General features: G+C 35.8%; 2 protein-coding genes and 1 pseudogene across 2 annotated transcripts; 2 read left to right on the top strand and 1 right to left on the bottom strand.

The window, feature by feature from the left end:
• Positions 1 to 297: 297 nt before the first annotated feature.
• On the bottom strand, positions 298 to 20,985 carry LOC18593961 (serine carboxypeptidase-like 44; annotated as a pseudogene).
• A 2,033-nt stretch (positions 20,986 to 23,018) lies between these two features.
• Positions 23,019 to 23,384, top strand: LOC148761525 (protein DOWN-REGULATED IN DIF1 11-like). The gene has a single exon (XM_088808634.1). The coding sequence runs from the start codon at positions 23,019 to 23,021 to the stop codon at positions 23,382 to 23,384; it is 366 nt and encodes a 121-aa protein (XP_088664760.1).
• An 891-nt stretch (positions 23,385 to 24,275) lies between these two features.
• LOC148761524 (protein DOWN-REGULATED IN DIF1 11-like) lies at positions 24,276 to 24,632 on the top strand. The gene has a single exon (XM_088808633.1). The coding sequence runs from the start codon at positions 24,276 to 24,278 to the stop codon at positions 24,630 to 24,632; it is 357 nt and encodes a 118-aa protein (XP_088664759.1).
• The last annotated feature ends 2,856 nt before the right edge of the window (positions 24,633 to 27,488 follow it).

Genomic DNA, 27,488 nt, shown 5'->3' with positions numbered 1-27,488 from the left:
ATTAACTGAAAACGATTTGATTATGAGATTAAATTTTACTTCTTATTTGAGTTTTTATTGTCATATAGAGGCAGGAAAATATGCAAAAAATCAGACCAGATCATTTGCATTCGTCACTAAGACAAATTTCAGTGTATATTAATTGTTTAATTGCAATAAGTGTACAAAAAATATAAATTCAACGCTATTTCGTTACAACAAAACATAAAATTACAATGATGTTTTTCTTTTCCCTTTTCCTTTTGTAGGCAGAAGAAAAGAATATGAGACATCAAGGCCTTGCTGAGATCAGCTAACTCATTGTGATTGATTAAGTACAATATTTGTGAAGATAAATAAAGCTTCAGATGGTTTAGAAAAAGTCACATGATGATTAACTCCTTTTACAGTAATGAAATTCAATAAATTGTCGTACGAGTACATCCAACCTCCATCCTGTCCATTAATCAAACAAATTAATATGATATTGATTAAGAAAAAATAATAAATAAATAATTAAGTAAAATACAAATGGAGAAACCAAAAACCTTGTTTTCATGATTCCAGGCTTCATCTTTTGTCAAATTCAAATTCATATCCTTGGCTAACTTGTTCACATGGTTTAAGGTTCCAACGGTTGGTACTATAGCATCTTGGTCTCCACTGTAACATGATATTGGATGAAAAGATAAAAGAAAATAACGTAAATAAGTCAGCCATGTAATTTCTATTTAATATATTTACTAAAACTTGTTTTAGTCTCAAGTAAGAAACATATTATACATATATATAATGCAAACCTGAATATTGTAATAGGGATAGATTGTTGGAGAATCTTTTTCAATGCAAGAAGCATGTCAATGTCTTTATCAGCATCACTATATTTAAGACCACTTTTCCTTGTAGATTATGAAGAATTTAAAAAGAAAAACAAAGAGTATAAACATTAGTTACAGGTCATTGCACGAGATCCTAATGTGCAAAATTTTCTATATAAGAGAACTTACTCAAAATAACCCTTCCATTGATACCCTAAATTGGTTCGATTCCCATGAAAAGCTTTTTGAACTTTCGGAATGTTGAAATAGAAATCTGCCCTAAAAGGAATGCACATATCTACTTCAAAACTAACCTTCGTAACCTATAGCAGCAGAGAAAAGGATTAATATATAAATTATAAATGAAAGAAAAGCGAATAAGCTTCATAATAATACACAGAGAAACAACATGAATACCTCATTTCCTAACACTAGGTCTTCCCATTTTTCATCACAAGGGTCTCGAAGAACATCAAAGCGTCTTGCCATAGCTACATTCATGGAAGATACAATAAAAGCAGCCATTTCAGCTTTATCCATGGCTCAGACCATTTGGTAGCATTATTGGAATAGTTGTCTTCGTCAATTCCATTGCATTCTTTCAAGATTTATTGGTGCAAGTTAATATTAATCATCCCACATGACCAAAAGAAATCATATACTGCAAGAGTGTCTAGCTTATTACGAAGAAGTGGATTCCCCAACTATTTAAAGATAAAAAGAAAAAAAAAGACCTAAAATTGTTAGAAAAATATTTCATTGAGACAACTAATTAGGCAAAAGGGCTTAAGGGTGGTTAGATCAAGATATTTCTTACTGCCAATCCTTTGATGTTGAACTGGAAACTGTTTGATTGGTTGTTATTGTAATCGAGTAAGGAATTAGCGTAATTGGGTATGAAGTGTCTTGAGAAAAATTAACACTTTTATAAGTTAAATGAAATTTATATATAAAAGGTTAAGAAATGCAAACCGAAAGGAAACATATATTGCTGGGGTCATAATTTCTATTCAATTTTCATGAACAGCTAATTAATTCTTCATCCAATTCTAAACTAAATTAAACTACAATGAACTTATTTGACTTTCAGATGGAAAAATGAAATGATTATTTTTCGAACCTGCATAGCTTGATCCGCCAAGATATAAATCTCTAGACTTAAAATTCGGGTACTTTTCAAACCATTGGAGTATGAATGTAAGCAGGTCTTTATCTATAAAATACAATGAAGGAAAATTTTATCAAATATTGACAAAAATAAAAGAAAATATGGAAATTATTGGGTTGAACGTGAGCTTACTAGCACTATCATCTCCAACTCCGTAGTCCCTGCTTGTGTTTGAGTAGGACCATCCAGCTCCAATAGGGGAATCAATAAATAAGAGATTTGTCACTAAAATATGTAAATAGCAAAAGTCAATAGCTATCGAAACAAATCTATACGTCAAGTTGTAAGTTACAAGCATAATATCAACCTTTGATCTAAGAATATGGATTTCTTTGGAGACCATGAGCATTAGCTGTAGTAATGAAAGGACCGACACTTAAAAATCCATCTCCAACTGAACCACAGCCTGGTGTAGACACTATGAAAAAGTCATAAAAAATTATTATTAATTAAAAAAAATCATGAAATGAGTTAAAAAAAAGAGTACTGGCAGGGCGCGGACGCGCCCTGCCAGTACCAGCCAAGCACCACAACAATACCAGACGCGAAAAACTCGCGTCTGGCAAGGTAGTGGAGCAAGGCCCCTTGCAGATGCCAGAACAAAGCTAGACAACTAGGTATAAAACCCCACTGTAGCACCCATCCGGAAGGGGGGGGAGAAGCCAAAAAAGAAATTGAAACCAAAAAAACCCAAAAAAGAAATCCTAATCTCTAGCAACCAACAAATCCCTAGCCACAAGAACAAGCAATCAAAAAAATCCCTAGCAAGCTTCCTAACAACCGAAAATCCACAATCAATACTGAAAAATTGATAAAAAAAAAATAAAAAATAGGAGAAATAGGAATTGATTTTTTAAAGTGTGGGTTTTGATTTTTAGGGGAAGATCTAGATTTTTAGGAGAGGTTTGGAGTAACTGGGAGTGTTTCAATTTTGGGTGGGATGTTGCCGACTAGAAAGGAGGGGATGAGTCGGGTTTTCAGGGGAGAGCAAGGCTCGGTCATCACAGACAAGTAGAGAGAGGATCGGGTTCCCTGGCCTGCGTCACCGGCGTGAAAACCAGCGGCAGATTGGCACCAAGGATCGGCTGTCGGCACAAGGGAAATAAGGGCTTGGCGGAGGAATAGAGAGAGGAGCGGCTGTCGGCGTAAGGGAAGGAAGAGTGAGCCTAGTGCCGCGGCATCAGATCTGGCGAAAGGCGGATGGTAAGAGCCTTGGGTCCCATCGCCGATGGGGGGTGGAGAGAAGAGAAAGAGCATGAGAGAACAAATGAAGATTTATTTTTTTTTAGAAAGAGGGCAACATAATAGTCAGGAACAAGAAGAACAGAGAGAAAAGGACGAAAATCATACCTCAGTGCAAAAAAAAGGCTCTAAACGACACCTTTCAAGAGAGGATAAAGTCATTTCTTCAGCTACCCATGGTGCGCATGGCAAAAGGGTGCAGTGGGTCGTGATCCTTCCACCCGGGCTGCCATCTAATTCCAAGTGAGGTAAAAAAAATCATATTTCTTTTATAATTTATTGTGCTTTGTATGAATTGGGTTTATTGTGGTAATTGATGATATATAACAAAGTTAAATCATTTTAGTATAATGCTTTAAAATCTTCAAATAGCATTCTGTAATTAGGGAAATTAGTGTGAGCAAAAGTGTAAAGATGCAAAGGGGTAAAATGATAAGAATTTCATTTTAAAGATGATTAGTTAAATACAAAAACAAAATAATGAAATAGGTAAGAATAAAAATAGAGTGTTTCATAATATAAAAAAAAATGTAAAAAAAATGGAGATAGATAAGAATATAGGAATATATATATGTATATATATTTAAATGTATAATAAGTAATAATAAAATTAGGAAGAGATAAATATTTGGTTACAAAGGTAGACGAAAAAAATAAATAAATATATAACAAAACAAATAAATACATCTAATTTCTAAAACTAAATATATAGTATATATACACGTAAAATGTAATGGAATAAGATCGGCAGAATGACGAACAAATCAAAGGAGATAATTTTACGTAAAATATAGAGTTGATGAAAATGGGATGAGATAGTAGATTATTTAATATAGATAAAGAATCATTTAACTTGGTACCGATGATGGGATGATTGGTCGGGGACGAGAGGAGTCGCAATCCCGAGCCGATATTCCCTAGGTTCGGAATCCGAATCAAGGCTCCACCAGTACGATGGGAGGGACTCGATTTCAAGGTTCTGAAATTCTTAATAAATAAAGAGTTTGACTATACCAAAAAAAAATACTGGATAAAATAATAAATAAATAATAAATAAGAAATAAATAATAAATGATAAAAAATAATAATAATTCAAACATATAATAAATAATTAATTTGTGAAAATACAATATACATGACATTAAATAAATAAATAAAATAAAATAAAAAAATAATAAAAAACAACTAATGTAAAATTAAGCATTGAATATTAAGTGGCATAAACTATAAAAAATGTAAAAATAAAAATAATAAATAAAAAAATAATAAATATATATATATATATATAATAAGATCTTAGACATTAGTTTTGAATAAAAGATTGCTTATGAAAAATATAATAATAAAAATATAAAAATATATAAAATAAAAATAGTATAATAAAAAAAATATAAAATTTTTGTTCACTAAAATAACATAGAATTATAAACAATTTGTCTAATTATAAATGAAAAACATAAGAACTTAGAACAAAAAAATGTAAAGTATAAAAAAATAATAATAAGAAATAAGAATAGAATATATTATAACAAAAAATATAATAAAATAAAAATAATAATTAATTAATAATAACTAAAAAATATAGATAATTGCATTAGCATAGCATATATATATTGCATCATACATATCATTGCATATAAATATTTCTATTTTCGAGTTTAAGCTCTGATGATGGGATCTTCCGAGGATCTTGCGAAAGCGGGTATTCCTCGAAAAGTTCCTTAGGTGAAAAGGTGTCCCCAGGTCCCACCAGTATGATGGGAGGGCTCGAGAGACATCTTTAATAAAAGGCTTTCGCCCGAATTAGGTTCATTATGTACGAAAACATTATTTTTAAAGAAAAACGTACGATAACTCCGATGATGGAAATTATTCGTCAAATTTGTGAAGGTGAATTTCTCGGATAATTTTCTAGGTGAGAGAATACCTCGAGTCCCACCAATATGATGGGCGGATTCGAGAAAATATCCTCGATAAAAAGTTATTCGTGCAACATTTTTTTCACGCCATGCATCTTGCCTCGCATTTGCATTTCATTTTAGGTCAAATAAGAGATAAAAATAAGTGAATAATAACTAAGAAAATATAGCTAATTTAAAAATTAAAGCCTAATAGGATAATCTAAGAATGATACCGTTCATGGAACAGGCGTCCCGGGGGTACTAATCCTTCCCCGGACGTAACCGTACTCCCGAGCCTAGATTTAGAAAATCGTAGACCAGTTTAAGGTTCTTTTCGTTGGGCTTAAAATTAATTTAAGTTTTCATCAATTAGAATCGAGTCAATAGGTGGTCAATCGCACCTAGTAAAAGAGATTGGTGGCGACTCTTAGTTTAATTTTTTAGTGAGTTTTCACATTCGCGTCTGGCTGTCGGGTTCCCGGACCCGCATGTTACGACAGATGGCGACTCCACTGGGGACTGCCGAGAGTCGAACCATTAAATAATAATAGGTTATCCAAGGCTTTAAATAATTCAATATTTCCTTAGTGTTAATGATTTGTTCTGCATATTTTGTTTGGTGCATTAGTTTATTTCGCATTTATTACTTTATTACTTTTAATAATTGTGGGGATTTAGGATAGAGGGATGTGAGATTGTTACTCCAAACTCGATGTTTTCCTTCACACACACAGCACATTTTGTATTCATGCATAAACCCTCCACCCGGGTTATGTCCTTTTTAGGAGGGAGTTTAGTAGCTACGCTCTCGTGAGGTGATAACCTCCGCACAGGCTAGTGAAAACTCCCACTCAAATCGAACCTAGTCCGTTGGAAGCTTGTAATGGGTGAGGATCGGGGTGCCTTACTAGTCCATGTGGACGACAGTGAGGAACGATTTGGGAACCTTAGCTCTGTTTATAAACCCCGCTCAGCATATAGAATACCGAGAGCAGCTTAACCCTATGTAGGGCCATACCCGTGAGACTATACCCTATAAATAGGTACACATGAAGGAATTTCTTCCACTCCCTCTATTTTAAATTATGCCACGAGATAATAAAGTATCGTGGAGTAGACAATAATACCCATGATATTGCTTATTATTCTCTCATTATTTTTAACATTCCATTCTTTCTTTTACCATACTAACTTAAGTTTATTTTGCTTGTCATGTGCATGTTACATGTTCATTTGCATGCATCGTAATTGCATATAGGAGAAATATTGGCTACACAACATCCAACCTAAGAGATCTCGGTTACATCCATGGCATCGTCATCGGCAGGTCCGCTCAACATATACAGAAATAACTATGAGATAGAGTTACAGATGGGGCAGATCCAACAAGAAAAAGGAGATTGTTTGACCCAAGGACATGTCCCAACTATACCCGAAAGAGTTCACTTGGACCTTCAGCAAAATGACTTCACAGAGATGGTAGGAATTTGGGAACAGTGGAGATGTGCTCACCGAGACAATTTTCAGAACAAGTATGGACACATTGCATGGCTCCTATATGTACCTGTTGATGACCAGATGCTCTGAGCCATTGTCCAGTTTTGGGATCCCTCATACCGTTGCTTTTTCTTTAACAAGGTGGACATGACCCCTACCATAGAAGAGTACTCCTCTCTGCTCCAGATAGATCACATGCAGCCTGACAAGATCTATTGGAGGGCCCAGAAAATGGGACATCGACGAAAGTTGGCCAAGTTGTTAGAAATGACTACGGTAGAAGTGGATCAGCATTTGAAGAAGAAAGGAGACACAAAATGCCTTCCGTGGAGTTTCTTGAACGGATATATTAAAAAACACATGGAGGATGAACAAGGTCTCCTAGCTTTTGCAATGGCAATCTACGGCTTAGTGGTCTTCCCGAAGGTTCTAGGTCATGTGGAGGTGTCAGTCATAGACTTCTTTGATAAGGTGACGAGGAGCATTAACCCAGCCCCATCTATCTTAGCTGAAACCTTCAGATCCTTGAATTTCTGTCAACGCAAAGGCGAGGGACGATTCATCGGATGTGCCCAACTCTTAACTATATGGGTTAAAAGCCATTTTGAATGTAAAGAGAGCAAATTTCGGAAGCCTTATCTGTCTGTAAGTTGCCCTATCCTCGAGTTTTGCAAAAGTGTATAGCCCGACTACAAGAGGAAAGAAGAGTGGGTCGCAAATCTCCGGAGGTTAATGAGCGTTGAAGTAACTTGGAGAGCTCCATGGATGCTGCAAATGCAAGTGATGTATAAATGCGGAGACAAGCCGTGGGTGCCGCTGATGGGACCGTGGGGAGCCATTAGCTATGCATCGATAATGGTACGGAGACAGTTCAGATCTAAGCAATTCGTCCCCATGACTCACCAGCTCAACCAGTTAGAGTTTACATATGGAAAGCCGAAAACGCTAAAGAAAATTGAGGAAATTGCACAAGATTGGAAGAAAACTTGCTGAGTGGATCAGGGAAGGGTTATTGATGAAGTCACCACAGGGTATCATACTTGGCACGACCAAAGGGTGAAAGATGTCGTATGCCCCCCGAAAAATCCATCAAAACATCATATAAACCCAGAACCTCAAGATGTCCTGCTAGAGAGTGAGTTGACAAGAAAGAGACTTGAAAAGGAGATGATGAATATGAAGCGGAGACATGAGGATGAGCTAAAAGAAGTGAAGAAAGAGACAACAAGAAAGGTACGGATGGCTTTGGAAGAGCGGGATGAATGGCAAAGCAAGTTTGAGGAAGTGAGCGTGGAAAATTCTTCTCTGATAGCCAGAATGCAAGAACTCCAAAGTGTCAACAATGCTTTGCAGCACGAGGTACGAAGACAAGAACAAACCATCCAAGAGTTGAAAAATGACTGCGGCTTGTTGGAAACTGCCATGGAGGGCTACAAGGCATAGTACGAAGCAGTAAGGCAAAAATGTTTCTAAATGAGGGAAAAAAATGATTCTTGCACACAAAGCCTTCAAAGGAAAGAAGCTGAGATGCGATGGATACTGAGACAGATGAGAGAAATGGCATTTAGAACTCGAGTGATGGTAGACAAGACCGAAGAACTCAGGCGAGAGATTCTTCCTGAGGATGAATTGAGTGAGAGGTTGATCGATCACCTCAAGATGGTTAGGGACCAATATGACAAAGTCAATTTTTTCTTTTGATAGTTATGTAATGGTTTTAGACAATGATGTAATCGGATATTTAAGTTTTATGGATGCGAATTTTCTTATGGTAAATATTGGATGGCCAATATTTTTCCTATTTTTTCTTTTCAATACATTTCATTTGCATCATAATGCATGATTTAAATAAAAGTAATAAATAATAATGCACTCAACATAAAATTCTAACTTATTCCTTGAACTAATAGAACAAAATTCCAGAAAAATAAATTCTCCACAAATAAAATACAAGAGCCCATTCTAAGATCATGGGGGACGAGCATTCAGAGAGGATGGATAAGATTGAGAAGAAGCAAGAAGAAATCATGGGTCAGTTATCAAAAATTTTGGAGTTAATATCTACAGATAAAGGAAAGAGAGCGGCAGGGAGTTCTGGTACACCAGAAGACGTTCAACAGACAGAAACCAATACAGACCCTATGTATCCACCAGGATTTACACCACCACCTGTAAGAAATGCATCTATTCCCATGCCATCAATGGGTCAATATCCATTTTTTGGGATGCCAATAGGGCCACCACCGACTTATGCTCAACAAAGGCCAATTGGAGGGGCAAGTCCTTCAGATCCCATCTCTGTACCTGATCTGGATGATCCAAAGGAACAAGAGAAGCTCAAATGTGGATCCGTTGAGTCGAAGGATAATTCCGATACCCATAAAAAATTTGAGCTTTTTGAGGAAAGACTACGCATGATAGAAGGAATGGGAATGTATTGTTCTATGGATGCAATTGAGCTCTATCTTGCTCCAGATGTGGTTATACCCCCAAAATTCAAAGTTTCAGACTTTGAGAAGTATGATGGAACCAAGTGCCCGGTCACACACATCACCATGTATTGTAGAAGGATGGCCGCATATGCTCATAATGACAAACTCTTCATACATTGCTTCCAAGATAGCCTTACTGGTGCTGCAGTAAAGTGGTACGTCCAACTGGACCGCAATTGAATCCACACGTAGAAAGACCTTGCTCGGGCGTTTGTAGCTCAGTATAAGCATGTTACAGATATGGCTCCAGATCACCTTTCTTTACAAAACATGAAGAAGAAACCCACAGAAAGCTTCAAAGAATACGCTCAAAAATGGAGGAATGTGGCCTCTCAAGTTCAGCCACCATTGATTGAGAAAAAGACCACTGTAATGTTTGTTAACACCCTGCGAGCCCCTTACTATGAACGATTGGTTGGTAGTGCCACAAAGAACTTTGCTGATATGGTGATTTCAGGAGAAATGATAAAAACTGCCATTAAGTAAGGGAAGATAGAAGGAGGTGATACGACAAACATGAAGAAAAGGGGAACTTTTAAGAGGAAAGAGGGAGAAGCCCAAGCCATCACTTCAGGACAACACCAAGGAGGAATATACAACCCTTACCAGCCATACCCAACATACCCCTATTACTCAGCTGTGAACAACACTTCACAAAGCCCATTCCTATACCCACCCATGCCAAATGCCTTTCCTAACCTGTACCCATATACTCCCATCCAACGGACACTTTACCCCACAAATATTCACCCACCTACTTCCACACCTGTTACAGCTTCAACCACATAACAAACAACACCTTCAAACAACCATACTACCGGTGAATCAAGAGGATGGCGGAACAAACAAGAGAAAGTGTAGTTTGACCCAATCCTAATCACATATGCTGAACTCTTCACTCAGTTAGTTGCAAATCATCTGGTGGCACCTTTATACATAGAGCCATTAAAACCTCTATTCTAGATATGGTATGACACTTTCACCTACTGTGATTATCATTATGGAATCGAAGGTCACTCAATCGAGAATTGCACGGCATTCAAGCATAAGGTGCAAGGGTTGATCAAGGCAGGAATCCTGAACTTTGAAAAAAAGCCGAAACAGAATGTTAACAACAACCTACTTCCAAATCATGCTGGGGCAGGGGTAAATGCAATCGAAAGGGAGGTGTATGTTAAAAGGAACATTCGGGAAGTGGAAACCCCCATGGAGAAAGTATTTGAAGCCTTGGTAAAAGCCAATATGCTCGAGGTTTGGCCGAAATGTCCTAATGTGAATGACTCAGGAGATATCCAAAGACTATGTTGCTTGTATCACAAAGGATGTGTGGGGCATTTAATCCATGATTGTAGTTCTTTTCGGAAGGAAGTGCAAAGAATGATGGACGAATCAAGGATCGAGTTTTATATGGAAGCTTCAGAGTCAGCAGTAAACATGATATCCAATGAGTCCACTCACCCAATGAAGATAAAACCTTTAACCATTTTTTATGAACCAATAAGAGAGTTTGTGGAGGACAGAACCCATGCCAAGATGATCATCGAAGTCCCTAAACCCTTCCCCTACAAAAATGATAAAGCTGTCCCATGGAACTACAACTGTAGTGTACAAGTTTCAAAAGCGGAGAAATGGATAGCTGAACCTCAAAATGATGCTGCAAATATAACTGGTGTTGGAGGGATTACCCATAGCGGACATTGCTATTCACCGAAAGCATTAGAGAATCTCAAGAATGAGAAGGAAAAGGAAAAAGAGCAAAGTCTGAGAGAAGAAAATGTGCAACCTCCGAAATCGACAGATGGCTCAAAAGGACCGGTGAATGAAAAAGAAGCTGCCAAGTTCCTCAAGTTCATCAAACATAGTGAGTACAATGTGATCGAGCAATTGAACAGGTTGCCCGCTCGTATTTCACTACTATCTTTGCTCTTTAGCTCGGAACCACATAGGAACTTTTGATGAGGATTTTGAACCAAGCATATGTGGATCACGATATCTCAGTTAAAAATTTGGACTACATCGTTGGGAACATTTCGGTGGGTAACATAATATCCTTTAGCGATGAAGAAATCCTTTCTGAAGGTAGAGGAAATTACAAAGCCTTGCATATCACTACCAAGTGTAAAGGCTGTATCGCCGCAAAGGTACTACTTGACAACGAATCGTCCTTAAATGTGATGCCCATGAGGACCTTGGCCCATTTACCCATCAACATGTCCTACATGCGAAAGAGTCAGATGATCGTGAGAGCCTTCAACGGAATAAGGAGAGAAGTAGTAGGGGACATTGAGATACCGATAGAAATTGGCCCGTGTACCTTTACCATTGAATTTCAAGTTATGGATATCGCTCCTTCATACAATTGTTTGTTGGGAAGACCTTGGATCCATATGGCTGGGGCCATACCTTCATCTCTTCATCAGAAGGTCAAGTTCATCGTGGATGGGAAGATTGTCTATGTTAACGGGGAAGAGGACTTACTCATAAGCAAGCCAACAGATACTCCTTATGTAGAAGCGGCAGAAGAAGTGCTTGAATGTTTTTTTCGATCCTTCGAGTTTGTTAACACCACATATGTTGGAGAAGAAACCACACTGCCTATTCCGAGGCTTTCCAAAACCACAAAGATGGTTGTCAGTCAGATAGTAGGGAAAGGATACCGAGCGGGGGCAAGACTGAGAATAGAACTACAAGGCATTAGAAGGCCCATACGTGCTACCAAAAATGAAGAAAGGTTTGGCCTAGGGTATAAGCCAACTAAGAAGGAAAGAGAAAAAATGATAGCCGAAAGAAGAAAAGAAAGGTTGGCTCGCTTTAAGGGGCATGAGTTGGAAATCCAAGGAATGACATATCCTCATCTCTACGAGATATTCCGATTTGGAGGTTGCATCTTTCTTGAATCACCCACCGTTGGGAGCCGAGAATTAGTGTCAGCTTTAGGGGAAGCCTTTTCTGATTTATCAATATGTGCAACAGAGGAAGCTGAAGAACATTCAGGAAATGTGGATGGGATTCCTACTACATACCTCTAGCCATCGAATCTAAAGTTGAATAGCTGGACCACCATGAGTTTACCAGTCACTTGTGATTCAATTTCAAAGTAATGCAAACTAAACATCCATGCTTATGCCCAAAAGCATTGGAATTTTATGTATAGGGCTTTTTTATCATTTATCATTCTAATAAATGGACATGCGTAGTGCATTTCTCATATCTCTTCTCATGATTAACCATTTCCATTCGTGTCATTTCATCCCTTTATTTTAACTGTTTATCTATATAATAGCTCTACATATTTCAATCCCCTTTACCTTCCAGGATTCCAAATAATGAATGCGAAGATGATAATGACAATGGTTTTGAAGTTAATTTCGAAAAAGGTACAAGTGTTAGTGAACTTGACAATACAGAAAACGTGGAGGATTATGATTTAACTCTGGACTTGTTAAGACTAGTAGAATATGAGGGGAGATAAATTGTCCCACATCAAGAGACACTTGAAACGATAAATTTGGGAAATGAAGAAAATAAGAAAGAAGTTAAAATTGGTATGACGTTGGTGCCAATGGAAAAAGAAAAACTAATAAAACTACTCCATGAATATGTAGATGTGTTTGCATGGTCCTATCAAGATATGCCAGGACTCAATACAGACATTGTAGCCCATAAACTGCCTTTGAAACCCGAATGCAAACCGATTAAGCAAAAGTTGAGAAGAATGAAACTTGAAATGCTGTTGAAAATTAAAGAAGAGGTGAAAAAACAGTTCGATGTAGGATTCTTGGAAATAGCTAAGTACCCTGAATGGGTTGCAAATATTATCCCAGTACCTAAGAAAGACGGGAAAAGAAGAATGTGTGTGGATTATCGAGACTTGAATAGAGCTAGCCCAAAAGATAATTTTCCTCTTCCCCACATTGACACCCTTGTTGACAATACTGCCTGCCATTTCGTGTTTTCCTTTATGGATGGCTTTTCAGGGTATAACCAAATTAAGATGGCACCAGAGGATAGAGAGAAAACTACCTTCATAACTATATGAGGGACCTTTTGTTATAAGGTAATGCCATTCGGTTTGAAAAATGCTGGGGCAACTTATCAGCAGGCTATGGTGACTTTCTTCCATGATATGATGCACAGAGAGGTTGAGGTGTATGTGGATGATATGATTGTAAAAGCTCGCAAAACAGAGGACCATGCGACCAATCTTGAAAGATTATTTAAGAGGTTACGAAAATTTTAGCTCAGATTAAATCCGATAAAGTGCACTTTTGGAGTCACTTCAGGAAAGCTACTAGGTTTCATCGTCAGTGAAAGAGAAATAGAAGTTGACCCGGATAAGGTTCAAGCAATCCGTAATTTGCCTCTTCCCAAAACGCAAAAAGAAGTTAGAGGATTTTTGGGAAGATTAAATTATATAGCCTGGTTCATATCACAGCTCACACTCAAATGTGACCCGATCTTCGAACTCTTTCGCAAACATAATCCTAGGGCATGGAATGAGGAGTGCCAAGTTGCTTTTGACAAGGTTAAAGAATATTTGTTGAGTCCGCCAATATTGGTACCACTTGTGGCCGGGAGACCCCTCATCTTATACCTAACGGTAAATGAAGGATCCATGGGATGTGTGTTGGGACAGCATGATGAAACTGGTAAGAAAGAAAAGGGAGTTTACTACTTAAGTAAAAAGTTCACTGAGTACGAGTCCAAGTATTCCTCGTTGGAAAAGATGTGTAGTGCTTTAGCATGGACGGCGCATCAACTCAAGCAGTACATGTTATATCATACCACTTGGCTCATTGCGAAGTTGGATCCTATTAAATACATCTTCGAGAAACCATCCTTATCAAGAAGAGTGGCAAGATGGCAAGTGTTGTTGTCTGAATATGATATTGTATATGTGTCCCAAAAAACTATCAAAGGAAGTGCAATCGCTGATTTTCTGGCTGAAAGGGTGGAGGAGGATTATGAACCAATGGAGTTTGAGTTTCCAGATGAGGACTTGATGTCGATTTGTCAAACAAATGAGGAAGAATCAGAGGAGAAAGAGAGTTGGAAGATGTTTTTCGACGGAGCTTCAAATGCCTTAGGGCATGGCATAGGGGTCGTGTTAGTGTCACCAGAAGGAGATCATTATCCCGTCATAGCTAAACTCAACTTCTATTGTACCAATAATGTGGCCGAATATGAAGCTTGTGTCATGGGTCTTCAGGCAGCAATTGAGAGGAAAATTCACGTTTTGGAAGTGTACGGGGATTCTGCTTTGGTCATTTATCAGTTGCGAGAAGAATAGGAGACACGCGACTCGAAGTTAGTTCAGTACCATAAGTATGTTTCAAAGTTGATTGAAAATTTTGATAAGATTCGCTTCACCCATTTGCCTTGAGAGGAGAACCAAATGGCTGATGCATTAACTACGCTAGCAGCAATGTTCAAAGTTGGTACCGATGTCAAGATTCAACCCATCATGATTAATCTTCGAGAGTACCCTGCACACTGTTTTAGTGTAGAGAAAGAAGTAGACGGGAAATCGTGGTTCCATGATATTGTGCATTATCTCAAGTTTCAGCAGTATCCGGAACAAAGCTCAGAAAATGACAAGAAAACCATTAGAAGGTTGGCAATGAATTTCATTTTAGATGGGGCCATCTTATACAAGAGAAGTAGAGATCAAGTGCTTTTGAGATGTGTGGATTCAACCAAAGCTCGGAGAATAGTTGAGGAAGTCCACGAAAGAATTTGTGGGGCACATGCAAGTGGGCATATGTTGGCAAGACAAGTCATGAGATAAGGGTATTACTAGCTCACGTTGGAAACGAATTGTATAGATTTCGCTCGAAAGTGTCACAAGTGTCAGATATACGCAGATAGAATCCACACTCCTGCTAATTCACTACATGTATTGACATCACCATGGCCATTCTCAATGTGGGGCATGAATGTGATTGGGTTGATAACCCCGAAGGCATCAAATGGGCATCGGTTTATTCTGGTGGCAATTGACTACTTCACTAAGTGGGTAGAAGCAGCATCTTATGCCAATGTGACCTAGAAAGTGGTATGTAAGTTCATCCAAAAAGAAATAATATGCCGTTATGGTCTCTCGGAAAGGATCATCACAAATAATGCTAGTAACCTTAATGGTTTAATGATGAAAGAGGTTTGTGTCAAGTTCAAGATCAAGCATCACAATTCAACGCCTTATCGCTCAAAGATGAATGGAGCGGTGGAAGCAGCCAACAAGAACATCAAAAGGATAATTGAAAAGATGACAGATGTATACAAAGATTGGCATGAGAAGTTACCCTTTGCTTTGCATGCTTATCGCATAACAGTCCGAACTTCCACAGGAGCTACACCGTTCTCTTTGGTGTATGGGATGGAAGCAGTTTTGCCAATTGAAGTAGAAATCCCTTCCCTTCAGGTCTTTAAAGAAATACAGTTGGAAGAAGCCGAATAGGTTAATGCTCGTTATGAGCAATTGAATCTCATAGAAGAAAAAAGGTTGACGGCACTTTGCCATGGGCAATTATATCAAAAGAGAATGATGAGGGCATATGGCAAGAAGGCACATCCTCGACAGTTCTGAGAAGGAGAAATAGTATTGAAAAGAATTCTCCCGAACCAGCAGGATCCTCGCGGGAAATGGACACCGAATTGGGAAGTACCATTTGTGGTGAAGAAAGCTTTTTCAAGAGGAGCATTAATTTTGGCAGAGATGGACGAAAGGGAGTTTTCCAACTCGGTGAATGCCGATGCTATCAAGAAATATTTTGCATAAAAAAAAAGAGAAAAAAGAAAATTTTCAAGTTGAAAACCTAAAAAGGCAGCTTGAATTTAGGAGATGTGTTTAAGGCGGAAACCCGAAAGGGCGGTCTAGACACGAAGGAGGTCTAAGTACTACAAAAGCTTAACATAGAAAGGATGAAGATCATGATCCAAGATGTTCATACAAAAGACAAGGGAGTTGACAAATGTGCCTGTTTCGGGATAAAATTTTGATACTATTGTCAGTATCTATCGAAACAGTCATTAAAGATTTGTATCCCTTTTGTATTAATTGGTTTTCCCCTATTCCTTGTCATTATGCTTGATTGTAGAAATTTCCCTTTTTCTAATGAAAAGTAGCCTTTCTGCTCCCAACGATGTCATCATTTCCATTTTGCCAAGAGAGGAGATATGAGTACATTACATTGCATTTGTCATAAAAGTGGAATGATACTTAATAAAGAGCATGATAAAGTGAGAAATGTTTGCAATATTTTGAAAAAGGATCGTAATTGACGGGGAATGAAATGGAGTCTAGTAATATAAAAAAGAAAGAGAAAAGACTAAGAAAAGAGAGAAAGAAATGGAAATAGCAATAGAATGGAGCACAGTAAAAATGTGCAGAATGATTAGACCATGCATATGATAGAGGAAGAAAATAGTTGTGAGCAATGAATTGGGGAAGACGAGAGATCGGTTCATCCCCCATTGATCAAAGAGAAGGCTCTAAAACACCCAAAAAAAAGAAACTAATGAAGGTGAATTGTCATGTTCAAAATTTTAAAACAATTGAAAAAGAGGGAAATTCATCTTTAAAATCATAGAACCTTAGATGAAAAGTTGATTATTTTTCACCATTTCAAAAAAAGAAAAAAGGTTTTGTTGCCTCAGCTTTGAGGAGTTCATTTGAAAAAAAAAAAGAAAAGAAAAAGTCTGGCTGCCTCAGTTTTGAGGAGTTCATTTTTAAAAATCTCATTGCCTCAGTTTTGAGGAGTTCATTTTTAAAGTTTCGTTGCCTCAGCTTTGAGGAGTTCATTTTAAAAGTTTCGTTGCCTCAGCTTTGAGGAGTTTACTTTAAAAGTTTTGTTGCCTCAGCTTTGAGGAGCACATTTTTAAAAGTCTCGTTGCCTCAGCTTTGAGGAGCACATTTTTAAAAGTCTCGTTGCCTCAGCTTTGAAGAGTTCATTTTTAAAGTTTTGTTGCCTCAATTTTGAGGAGTTTATTCTTAAAAGTGTCATTACCTCAATCTTGAGAAGTTCATTGAAAAACAAAACAAAACAAAACAAAAAAAAACAAACAAACAAACAAAAACAAAAAAAAACAACAAAAAGAAAAAAAGAAAAAACAAAAGAAATAATAAAACAAAAAAAAACAACAACAACAAAAAAATAGTAAAAAAGAAGAAACTAAAAAAATGGTAAAAGAATTAAAGAATTAAGTCAAATACAGTGTCTACGTCTTTGCACTATTTCGGATTCCCGAAATGCGCAAAGAGGGGCAGTTGTAGACACTATGAAAAAGTCATAAACAAAAAATTATTATTAATTAAAAAAAATCATGAAATGAGTTAAAAAAAAAAGAGTATTGGTAGGGAGCGGACGTACCCTGCTAGTACCAGCCAAGCACCATAACAATACCAGATGAGAAAAACTCGCGTTTGGCAGAGTAGTGGAGCAAGGCCCCTTGCAGATGCCAGGACAAAGTTGGACAACTGGGTATAAAACGCCACTGTAGCACCTATCCGGAAGGGGGGGGGGGAGAAGCCCAAAAAGAAATTGAAACCAAAAAAACCCAAAAAAGAAATCCTAATCTGTAGCAGCCAACAAATCCCTAGCCACAAGAACAAGCAATCAAAAAAATCCCTAGCAAGCTTCCTAACAACCGAAAATCCACAATCAATACTGAAAAATCTATCAAAAAAATAAAAAATAGGAGAAACAGGAATTGATTTTTTAGAGTGTGGGTTTTGATTTTTAGGGGAAGATCTAGATTTTTAGGAGAGGTTTGGAGTAACTGGGAGTGTTTCGGTTTTGGGTGGGATGTTGTCGGCTAGAAAGGAGGGGATGAGTCGGGTTTTCAGGGGAGAGCAAGGCTCGGTCATCACAGACAAGTAGAGAGAGGATCAGGTTCCTTGGCCTGCGTCGTCGACGTGAAAACTAGCGGCAGATCGGCACCAAGGATCGACTGCCACACAAGGGAAAGAAGGGCTGAGCGGAGGAATAGAGAGAGGAGCGATTGCCGGCGCAAGGGAAGGAAGAGTGAGCCTAGTGCTGCGGCATCAGATCCGGCGAAAGGCGAACGACAAGAGCCTTGGGTCCCATCGCCGGTGGGGGGTGGAGAGAAGAGAGAGAGCATGAGAGAACAAATGAAGATTTATTTTGTTTAGAAAGAGGGCAACATAATAGTCAAGAACAAGAAGAACAGAGAGAAAAGAACCAAAATCATACCTCAGTGCAAAAAAGAGGCTCCAAACGACACCGTTCAAGAGAGGATAAAGTCATTTCTTTAGCTACCCATGGTGCACATGGCAAAAGGGTGCAGTGGGTTGTGATCCTTCCACTCGGGCTGCCATCTAATTCCAAGTGAGGTAAAAAAAAATCATATTTCTTTTATAATTTATTGTGCTTTGTATGAATTGGGTTTATTGTGGTAATTAATGATATATAACAAAGTTAAATCATTTTAGTATAATGCTTTAAAATCTTCAAATGGCATTCTGTAATTAGGGAAATTAGTGTGAGCAAAAGTGTAAAGATGCAAAGGGGTAGAATGATAAGAATTTCATTTTAAAGATGATTAGTTAAATACAAAAACAAAAAAATGAAATAGGTAAGAATAAAAATAGAGTGTTTCATAATATTAAAAAAATGTAAAAAAAATAAAGATAGATAAGAATATAGGAATATATATATATATATATATGTATATATATTTAAATGTATAATAAGTAATAATAAAATTAGGAAGAGATAGATATTTGGTTACAAAGGTAGATGAAAAAAATAAATAAATATATAACAAAACAAATAAATACATCTAATTTCTAAAACTAAATATATAGTATATATACACGTAAAATGTAATGGAATAAGATCGGTAGAATGACAAACAAATCAAAGGAGATAATTTTACGTAAAATATAGAGTTGATGAAAATGGGATGAGATAGTAGATTATTTAATATAGATAAAGAATCATTTAACTTGGTACCGATGATGGGATGATTGGTCGGAGACGAGAGGAGTCGCAATCCCGAGCCGATATTCCCTAGGTTCGGAATCCGAATCAAGGCTCCACCAGTACGATGGGAGGGACTCGATTTCAAGGTTTCGAAATTCTTAATAAATAAAAAGTTTAACTATACCAAAAAAAATTACTGGATAAAAATAATAAATAAATAATAAATAATAAATGATAAAAAAAATAATAATTCAAACATATAATAAATAATTAATTTGTGAAAATACAATATACATGACATTAAATAAATAAATAAATAAAATAAAATAAAATAATAAAAAACAACTAATGTAAAATTAAGCATTGAATATTAAGTGGCATAAACTATAAAAAATGTGAAAATAAAAATAAAAAAAAAAATAAAAATAAATATATATATATATATATATATATATATATATAATAAGATCTTAGACATTAGGTTTCAATAAAAGATTGCTTATGAAAAATATAATAATAAAAATATAAAAATATATAAAATAAAAATAGTATAATAAAAAAAATATAAAATTTTTGTTCACTAAAATAACATAGAATTATAAACAATTTGTCTAATTATAAGTGAAAAACATAAGAACTTAGAACAAAAAAATGTAAAGTATAAAAAAAATAATAATAAGAAATAAGAATAGAAAATATGATAATAAAAAATATAATAAAATAAAAATAATAATTAATTAATAATAACTAAAAAATATAAATAATTGCATTAGCATAGCATATATATATTGCATCATACATATTATTGCATATAAATATTTCTATTTTGGAGTTTGAGCCCCGATGATGGGATCTTCTGAGGATCTTGCAAAGGTGGGTATTCCTCGAAAAGTTCCTTAGGTGAAAAGGTGTCCCTGGGTCCAACCAGTATGATGGGAGGGCTCGAGAGATATCTTTAATAAAAGGCTTTCGCCCGAATCAGGTTCATTATGTACGAAAACATTATTTTTAAAGAAAAACGTACGATAACTCCGATAATGGGAATTATTCGTCAAATTTGTGAAGGCGGATTTCTCGGATAATTCTCTAGGTGAGAGAATACCTCGAGTCGCACCAATATGATGGGCGGATTCGAGAAAATATCCTCGATAAAAAGTTATTCGTCCGGCATTTTTTTCATGCCATGCATCTTGCCTCGCATTTGCATTCCATTTTAGGTCAAATAGAAGATAAAAATAAGTGAATAATAACTAAAGAAATATAGCTAATTTAAAAATTAAAGCCTTATAGGATAATCTAAGAATGGTACCGTTCATGGAACGGGCATCCCGGGGGTGCTAATCCTTCCCCGGGCATAACCGTACTCCCGAGCCTAGATCTGAAAAATCGTAGACCAGTTTAAGGTTCTTTTCGGTGGGCTTAAAATTAATTTAAGTTTTCATCGATTAGAATCGAGTCAATAGGTGGCCAATCGTACCTAGTAAAAAAGATTGGTGGCGACTCCTAGTTTAATTTTTTAGTGAGTTTTCACATTCGTGTCTGGTGGTCGGGTTCCTGGACCTGCATGTTACCCCACCTGGTCCTGAACATATAATCAATTTAAACTTTTTATTGTCATTTGTCAATACATTAAAAAATATTGCTACCTAACATTGATTCGTAAGTTTGAAATAAAAACCAAACAAAATTAAGGAGTAATTCAAAAGCCTAACCTCCAGTTAGCCAAATAGTGAGAGGCAGAATCATTGGATCTTTTTCAGCTTCAACAAAATAATAGAACAAACTTCTACCAGCCTTTCCATCAACGTCAATGTAGCTAGAAAATTGTCTAAAAGTAACATTTGGTTGTCCGGGCAATTTTTCGATTAGATCATTCATGGGAAATCCATTAACACCACCAAACGCGAACAGGAAAAGGCCAAGAAGGAATATCTTGTTATCCATTTACAATAGATTGACATCTTAGAATAAGAGAAGAACAGAGATTGCAAATATTTGCTTATTTTTATTGAGTAATCTACAATTCCATTGAAAATATATATATATATATATATAGTGGTTTCAATTTTCTTTTTTTGTTTCTAAATAAACAAAATCTCGTTGGAACAATACCCTGGCTTCCAAGGGTAAGAACAACTTTTATATTCTTTTGAGACAAGTAATTTTGATGTTACTATAGCTTATTTAAGTGTTCATTGGTTTAGTTTGTTGCAACAAATCATTGTCAGATATAGAGGAATACAGCACTTACAACATCACTTTTTATGAGAAAAAGATGATAGCTCAAGAAAGGAAATATAAATGGAGTGACAACCTATTTAGAAACGAGAATCTTTCTTTTTGGTTTTCTAAATATAAGGGGTGGCTTGACTTAGAAATACAAGAACCACTTGTTTGTTTTTTATGATGAGATATGTTTCCTAAAATGATCAATTGAAGTTCTTATTTAATAATTGAATACAATGAGATTTATTTACTTTTCTTTTCTCGAAGGGTAAGGGACTAGCCCATTCATTGTGTAAATCGTTTCTTTCCAACAACTAGTTTAACTTCGTCAAGTATTGGCCCATTTAATTGTTATTAATATTCTCAACGATCCAACAAAAAATGCATATTCAGTTGCCAGTTTCCATATCATTTTCTGCATGAAGCTCAACTTTAGTCCATTTTCTGTACAACGCAATGAACAATAGGGCACCAGCTTGACAGGAGAGACCGCATATTCAGCCCATCCACAAACCCTGCAGAACAATAAAGCAAAAAGGGAATCCTAAGGAAGATTAATTAACCTGATAAGACTCCCTGAAAAGTTCAGAAGCTCGGGTGTCATTGAGCCAGATTTCTTTATAATTGAAGAGCTGTTACTAAAGAAATTAGCCCAACTTATTTGTATCCGATAGTATTTGAATACTTTAGTATTCATACAGGGTATTGACACTTGTATCTAGAAAATTAATGTAAAAATTTGTCAAAAACATGATGTATCCTTGTGCTGTAAAATATTTTTGCTTTTCTCAGTAGGTAAAATCTTAGAGATCAATAAACAAACGGGAGAAGATACCCAACAAACTAACCTTGCTGCAGCACTACGGCCTTAAGTTATCATGTAGGCAATATCCTTTTTTTTTTTTAAAAAAAAAAAAAAGGAATCATGTAGGCAATAGCTTTAAAAAATTCACCATGTCAACTTTCAAAATGATTAAAATTAACGGAATATGTAACGCAAACTCTTCAATTTATCCCAACTTATTTGTATCCGATAGATTTTGAATACTTTATTATTCATACGGGGTATTGACACTTGTATCAACAAAATTAATGTAAAAATTTGTCAAAAACATGATGTATCCTTATGTAATACCCTATCCCGAGTCCATGCAACAGAATATAGTCAATACATATTTGAAAACTATAGTGCCAAGCTTTACCACATAGCAATCAATGAAGTAGTTACTTCTGAATTAGGCATCAAGCCAGCTAACAACACAAGAAGCTTAGAAACATGAGAGAAAGACTTATAATTGGCTAGCTCAAACATTGAAAAAGGTTAATCTCGAGCTCAAATATTGAAAAAGGAATGGGATTTACCGAGCCGAGGGATGACTATCTCCTATGTTTTTCTTTCATACTGCTGCATTAATTTCACAAACTATCAAACTTAATATGGTGGCCCGAAATTTTTTTTTTTGGAGACTAATGTAACTCTCCTTTAAAACGTTTTGATAACTGAAGAATTATTGAATGCTATACTAATAAAAAACTCTTCTGGTTGAAAATTTATCAAATTAATTCATAAAACAAAAACTTTAATGCTATTGAACTTGAAATCTCACTAAAACGTTTTTAAAAACATCTTAGTCTTTCCTTCCTCATGGTTCTCCTATAAATAAACATTTTCTTGGCAAACTTATTCTTGCAGCAGTACCAAAGTATTCTGCCAAGCAAAACGAGACATATCAATTACTCCTTGACTCGCAATGGCAAGTTTCAATAGTTATGTTGCTTTTGGAGTTTTAGTTATTATGGCAAGTGGAGCGGTCATGGCTCGTGATGTTGATCCCATCAAGGCAAATAACTGTGAAACTAAGATGACATTGCCTTGTGTCACTGAAGTTTTTGCAAGTATATTCAAGACCGGAATTGTTACGGATCATTGTTGCATTGAGCTGATAGGACTCGGTAAATTTTGTCATGATGCATTAATCAAGAAAACTCTTGAAAATCCTCTATTTAAGAATAATGATACATCGGTGATCTTATCAAGAGGTGCACAAGTATGGAATAAGTGCACTTTAGTTAAAAAAGATGTTTCGCCCTCTCCTTCTCCATATAAGGAAGGTTGAAAATTAAGTTTTATCAATAAATATTAAAAAAATATTACCTTTGTGATTTGCAATATTGTATCCTATGGTATTAAAGAAATCATGATCCTAAACTTTTGATTCCAGCGCATTTGTTGGGTTTTCAGGATTTGGAATAAGTCACTGCATATTATTGGATTTGTTCTCTTTAACGTGATTGAGGTGCATCCTAACGAAGCTAGCACTTGTAAGTAAAGTGCTTCGAGATGTGGAAAGACATCGAAAATGCCCTATAAATTTACAGGATGATGTAAGTTTAAATAATAATATGTAATCGGTGCCTGATTACCTGCAGTGTGCTCTAATCTAACGAATAAGAAATTATTGTCAAATTGTACTTGAATATCATTTCTTTTTTATCAATTTCATGTTCTATAATTTTTTCAACTTGTTAAGATTCTAAGATTTCAACTTGAAAGTCTGGAGCTCAAATATTGAAAAAGGTTTATCATGAGCTCGAACATTGAAAAAGGAATAAGATTTATTAAGACGAGAGATGACTCTCTCTTGTGTTTTTCATTCATTAATGTCACAATCTATCAAACTTAATATGGTGGCTGGAAATCATTTTTTTTAGACTAATGTAACTTTCCTTTAAAACATTCTAATAACTGAAGTTACTTAATACTATAATAACAATAATAATACTAATAAAAACTCTTTTGGTTTATAATTTAGCCAATTAATTTATAAACCGAAAAATTTAAAGCTATTGAACCTGAAATCTCATTAAAACATTTTTCAATACATCTTAATCTCTCCTTCCTCATGGTTATCCTATAATTGACCATTTTCTAGGAAAATTAATTCTTGCAGCAGTACCAAAGTATTATGCCAAGCAAAACGAGAGACATTATTCTTCCTTGAGGCGCAATGGCAAGTTTCAATAGTTATATTGTTTTTGGAGTTTTAGTTGTTATGGCAAATGGAGCGGTCATGGCTCGTGATGTTGATCCCATCAAGGCAAACAACTGTGAAACTAAGATGACATTGCATTGCGTCAATGAAGTTTTTACAAGTATATTTAAGACCGGAATTGTTACGGATAATTGTTGCATTGAGCTGATAGGACTTGGTAAATTTTGTCATGATGCATTAATCAAGAAAACTCTTGAAAATCCTCTATTTAAGAATAATGATACATCGGTGATCTTATCAAGAGGTGCACAAGTGTGGAACAAGTGCACTTTAGTTAGCAAAGATGTTTCGCCCTCTCCTTCTCCTTATTAGGAAGGTTGAAAATTAAGTTTTATCAATAAATATTAAAAAAATATTACCTTTGTGATTTGCAATATTGTATCCTATGGTATTAAAGAAATCATGATCCTAAACTTTTGATTCTAGCGCATTCGTTGGGTTTTCAAGATTTGGAATGAGAAATCTTCTATAAACATTTCCTGCTACTTGCCTTTTCGAAGAATCGACACTCTCCACACAAACGATGTCGGATATAGGAAATGTAGCTTGTTGCCTTGTCATCAACATCAGAAGAAGACACCTCTTGGAACTCATGCTCACCTTTAATAAGCATATTAATTATAGGATTATCTATTTCATGTGGGATTTATCCAAGGGCTGCAAGTAAAAGTAAATCCTACTTTAGCCTGCATTTGTAATTGAGAAATCATACTCATTCTATCAACCCTAATTTTGCTCGACATTGGTATGAAAAGAAATAGTGAATTGCTAGGGCATTTCCTAAAAAGATTTGGTCCCAAGGTACTTTACTCCGAAAGCGTTTCCATGAATTTTGTGGTTTTTATTCTGTTTTAAGAATTTTCAAGTAACGGCATTTGAGTATATCGTTTAATGATAAGTATTTGTATTTTTTATTTTAAAAGTTGAGTTCTGATCTTTTTATTCAAATTAAAAGAAAGAGAATCTTTGAGGAATATTAGACAATGACCAATATTTTAGCCAGGTTTTGGAAGTCCAACTCTATTAGGGACGGAAAGAGACCAGTCCATATGGGCAACTAAATTAAGGAATAAAGAAGAATTCAAAAGGTAAAAAGAAAAGATAGCCTAATAAAAATTAGATTACGATGTAATCTACACATTCTGTTTCATATTTTCTTCAAAAGATAGAGTAGGAAGAAATGATAAAAAGTTGGTCGTTCAGTGCCTAGGCGGAATCGTATATTAATCAAAGAGTTTGATCGGCTACCCATCCATGGAGGGTGGGGGTCCCTTTTCCTAAGGGTAGGGGCGGAGCACAAGATCTTCACAGAGAAGAAGGTTAAACTCCAGCTCTTTGAGGCATCCGTTGGCAACATTTGACCACTTTAATCCCCTTCTTGGTTACAAGACCACGTTACCGAGCTCGGCACTTATACAACTCATGCCCATCCTTAAAAAAAATATTAATTATTGGATTATCCATTTAATGTGGGACTTTTTCTGAGGACTGCAACTAAAAGCAAATCCCACTTCACCTTGCATTTGTAATTGGCAAATCATGTTCAATCTATCAACCTTAACTTGGCTCGACAGTCGTTCAAAAGAAATAAAACGATAGCGGCCTCTAGGAGTGAACAATTTTCAATTTTTAATCAAATTAACTGAAAACGATTTGATTATGAGATTAAATTTTACTTCTTATTTGAGTTTTTATTATCATATAGAGGCGGGAAAATATGCAAAAAATCATACCAGAGCATTTGCATTCGTCACTAAGACAAATTTCAGTGTATATTAATTGTTTAATTGCAATAAGTGTACAAAAAATATAAATTCAATGCCATTTCGTTACAACAAAACATAAAATTACCATGATGTCTTTCTTTTCCCTTTTCCTTTTGTAGGTAGAAGAAAAGAATATGAGACATCAAGGCCTTGTTGAGATCGGCTAACTCATTGTGATTGATTAAGTACAATATTTGTGAAGATAAACAAAGCTTCAGATGGTTTAGAAAAAGTCACATGATGATTAGCTCCTTTTACAGTCATGAAATTCAATAAATTGTCGTACGAGTACATCCAACCTCCACCCTATCCATTAATCAAACAAATTAATATGATATTGATTAAGAAGAAAATGATAAATAAATAATTAAGTAAAATACAAATGGAGAAACCAAAAACCTTGTTTTCATGATTCCAGGCTTCATCTTTTGTCAAATTCAAATTCATATCCTTGGCTAACTTGTTAACATGGTTTAAGGTTCCAATGGTTGGTACTATAGCATCTTGGTCTCCCCTGTAACATGATATTGGATGAAAAGATAAAAGAAAATATCGTAAATAAGTCAACCACGTAATTTCTGTTTAATATATTTACTAAAACTTGTTTTAGTCTCAAGTAAGAAACATATTATACATATATATAATGCAAACCTGTTTTAGTCATGAGAGAAGGGTATTACTAGCTCACGTTGGAAACGAATTGTATAGATTTCGCTCGAAAGTGTCACAAGTGTCAGATATACGCAGATAGAATCCACACTCCTGCTAATTCACTACATGTATTGACATCACCATGGCCATTCTCAATGTGTGGCATGAATGTGATTGGGTTGATAACCCCGAAGGCATCAAATGGGCATCGGTTTATTCTGGTGGCAATTGACTACTTCACTAAGTGGGTAGAAGCAGCATCTTATGCCAATGTGACCTAGAAAGTGGTATGTAAGTTCATCCAAAAAGAAATAATATGCCGCTATGGTCTCCCGGAAAGGATCATCACAAATAATGCTAGTAACCTTAATGGTTTAATGATGAAAGAGGTTTGTGTCAAGTTCAAGATCAAGCATCACAATTCAACGCCTTATCGCTCAAAGATGAATGGAGCGGTGGAAGCAGCCAACAAGAACATCAAAAGGATAATTGAAAAGATGACAGATGTATACAAAGATTGGCATGAGAAGTTACCCTTTGCTTTGCATGCTTATCGCATAACAGTCCGAACTTCCACGGGAGCTACACCGTTCTCTTTGGTGTATGGGATGGAAGCAGTTTTGCCAATTGAAGTAGAAATCCCTTCCCTTCAGGTCTTTAAAGAAATACAGTTGGAAGAAGTCGAATAGGTTAATGCTCGTTATGAGCAATTGAATCTCATAGAAGAAAAAAGGTTGACGGCACTTTGCCA

Source organism: Theobroma cacao, chromosome 7, assembly GCF_053813885.1.
Source record: "Theobroma cacao isolate CCN51 chromosome 7, ASM5381388v1, whole genome shotgun sequence".
Taxonomy (NCBI): Eukaryota; Viridiplantae; Streptophyta; class Magnoliopsida; order Malvales; family Malvaceae; genus Theobroma; species Theobroma cacao.
The sequence above is the reverse complement of the archived record's forward strand: the minus strand, read 5'-3'. Positions and strand labels throughout refer to the sequence as shown.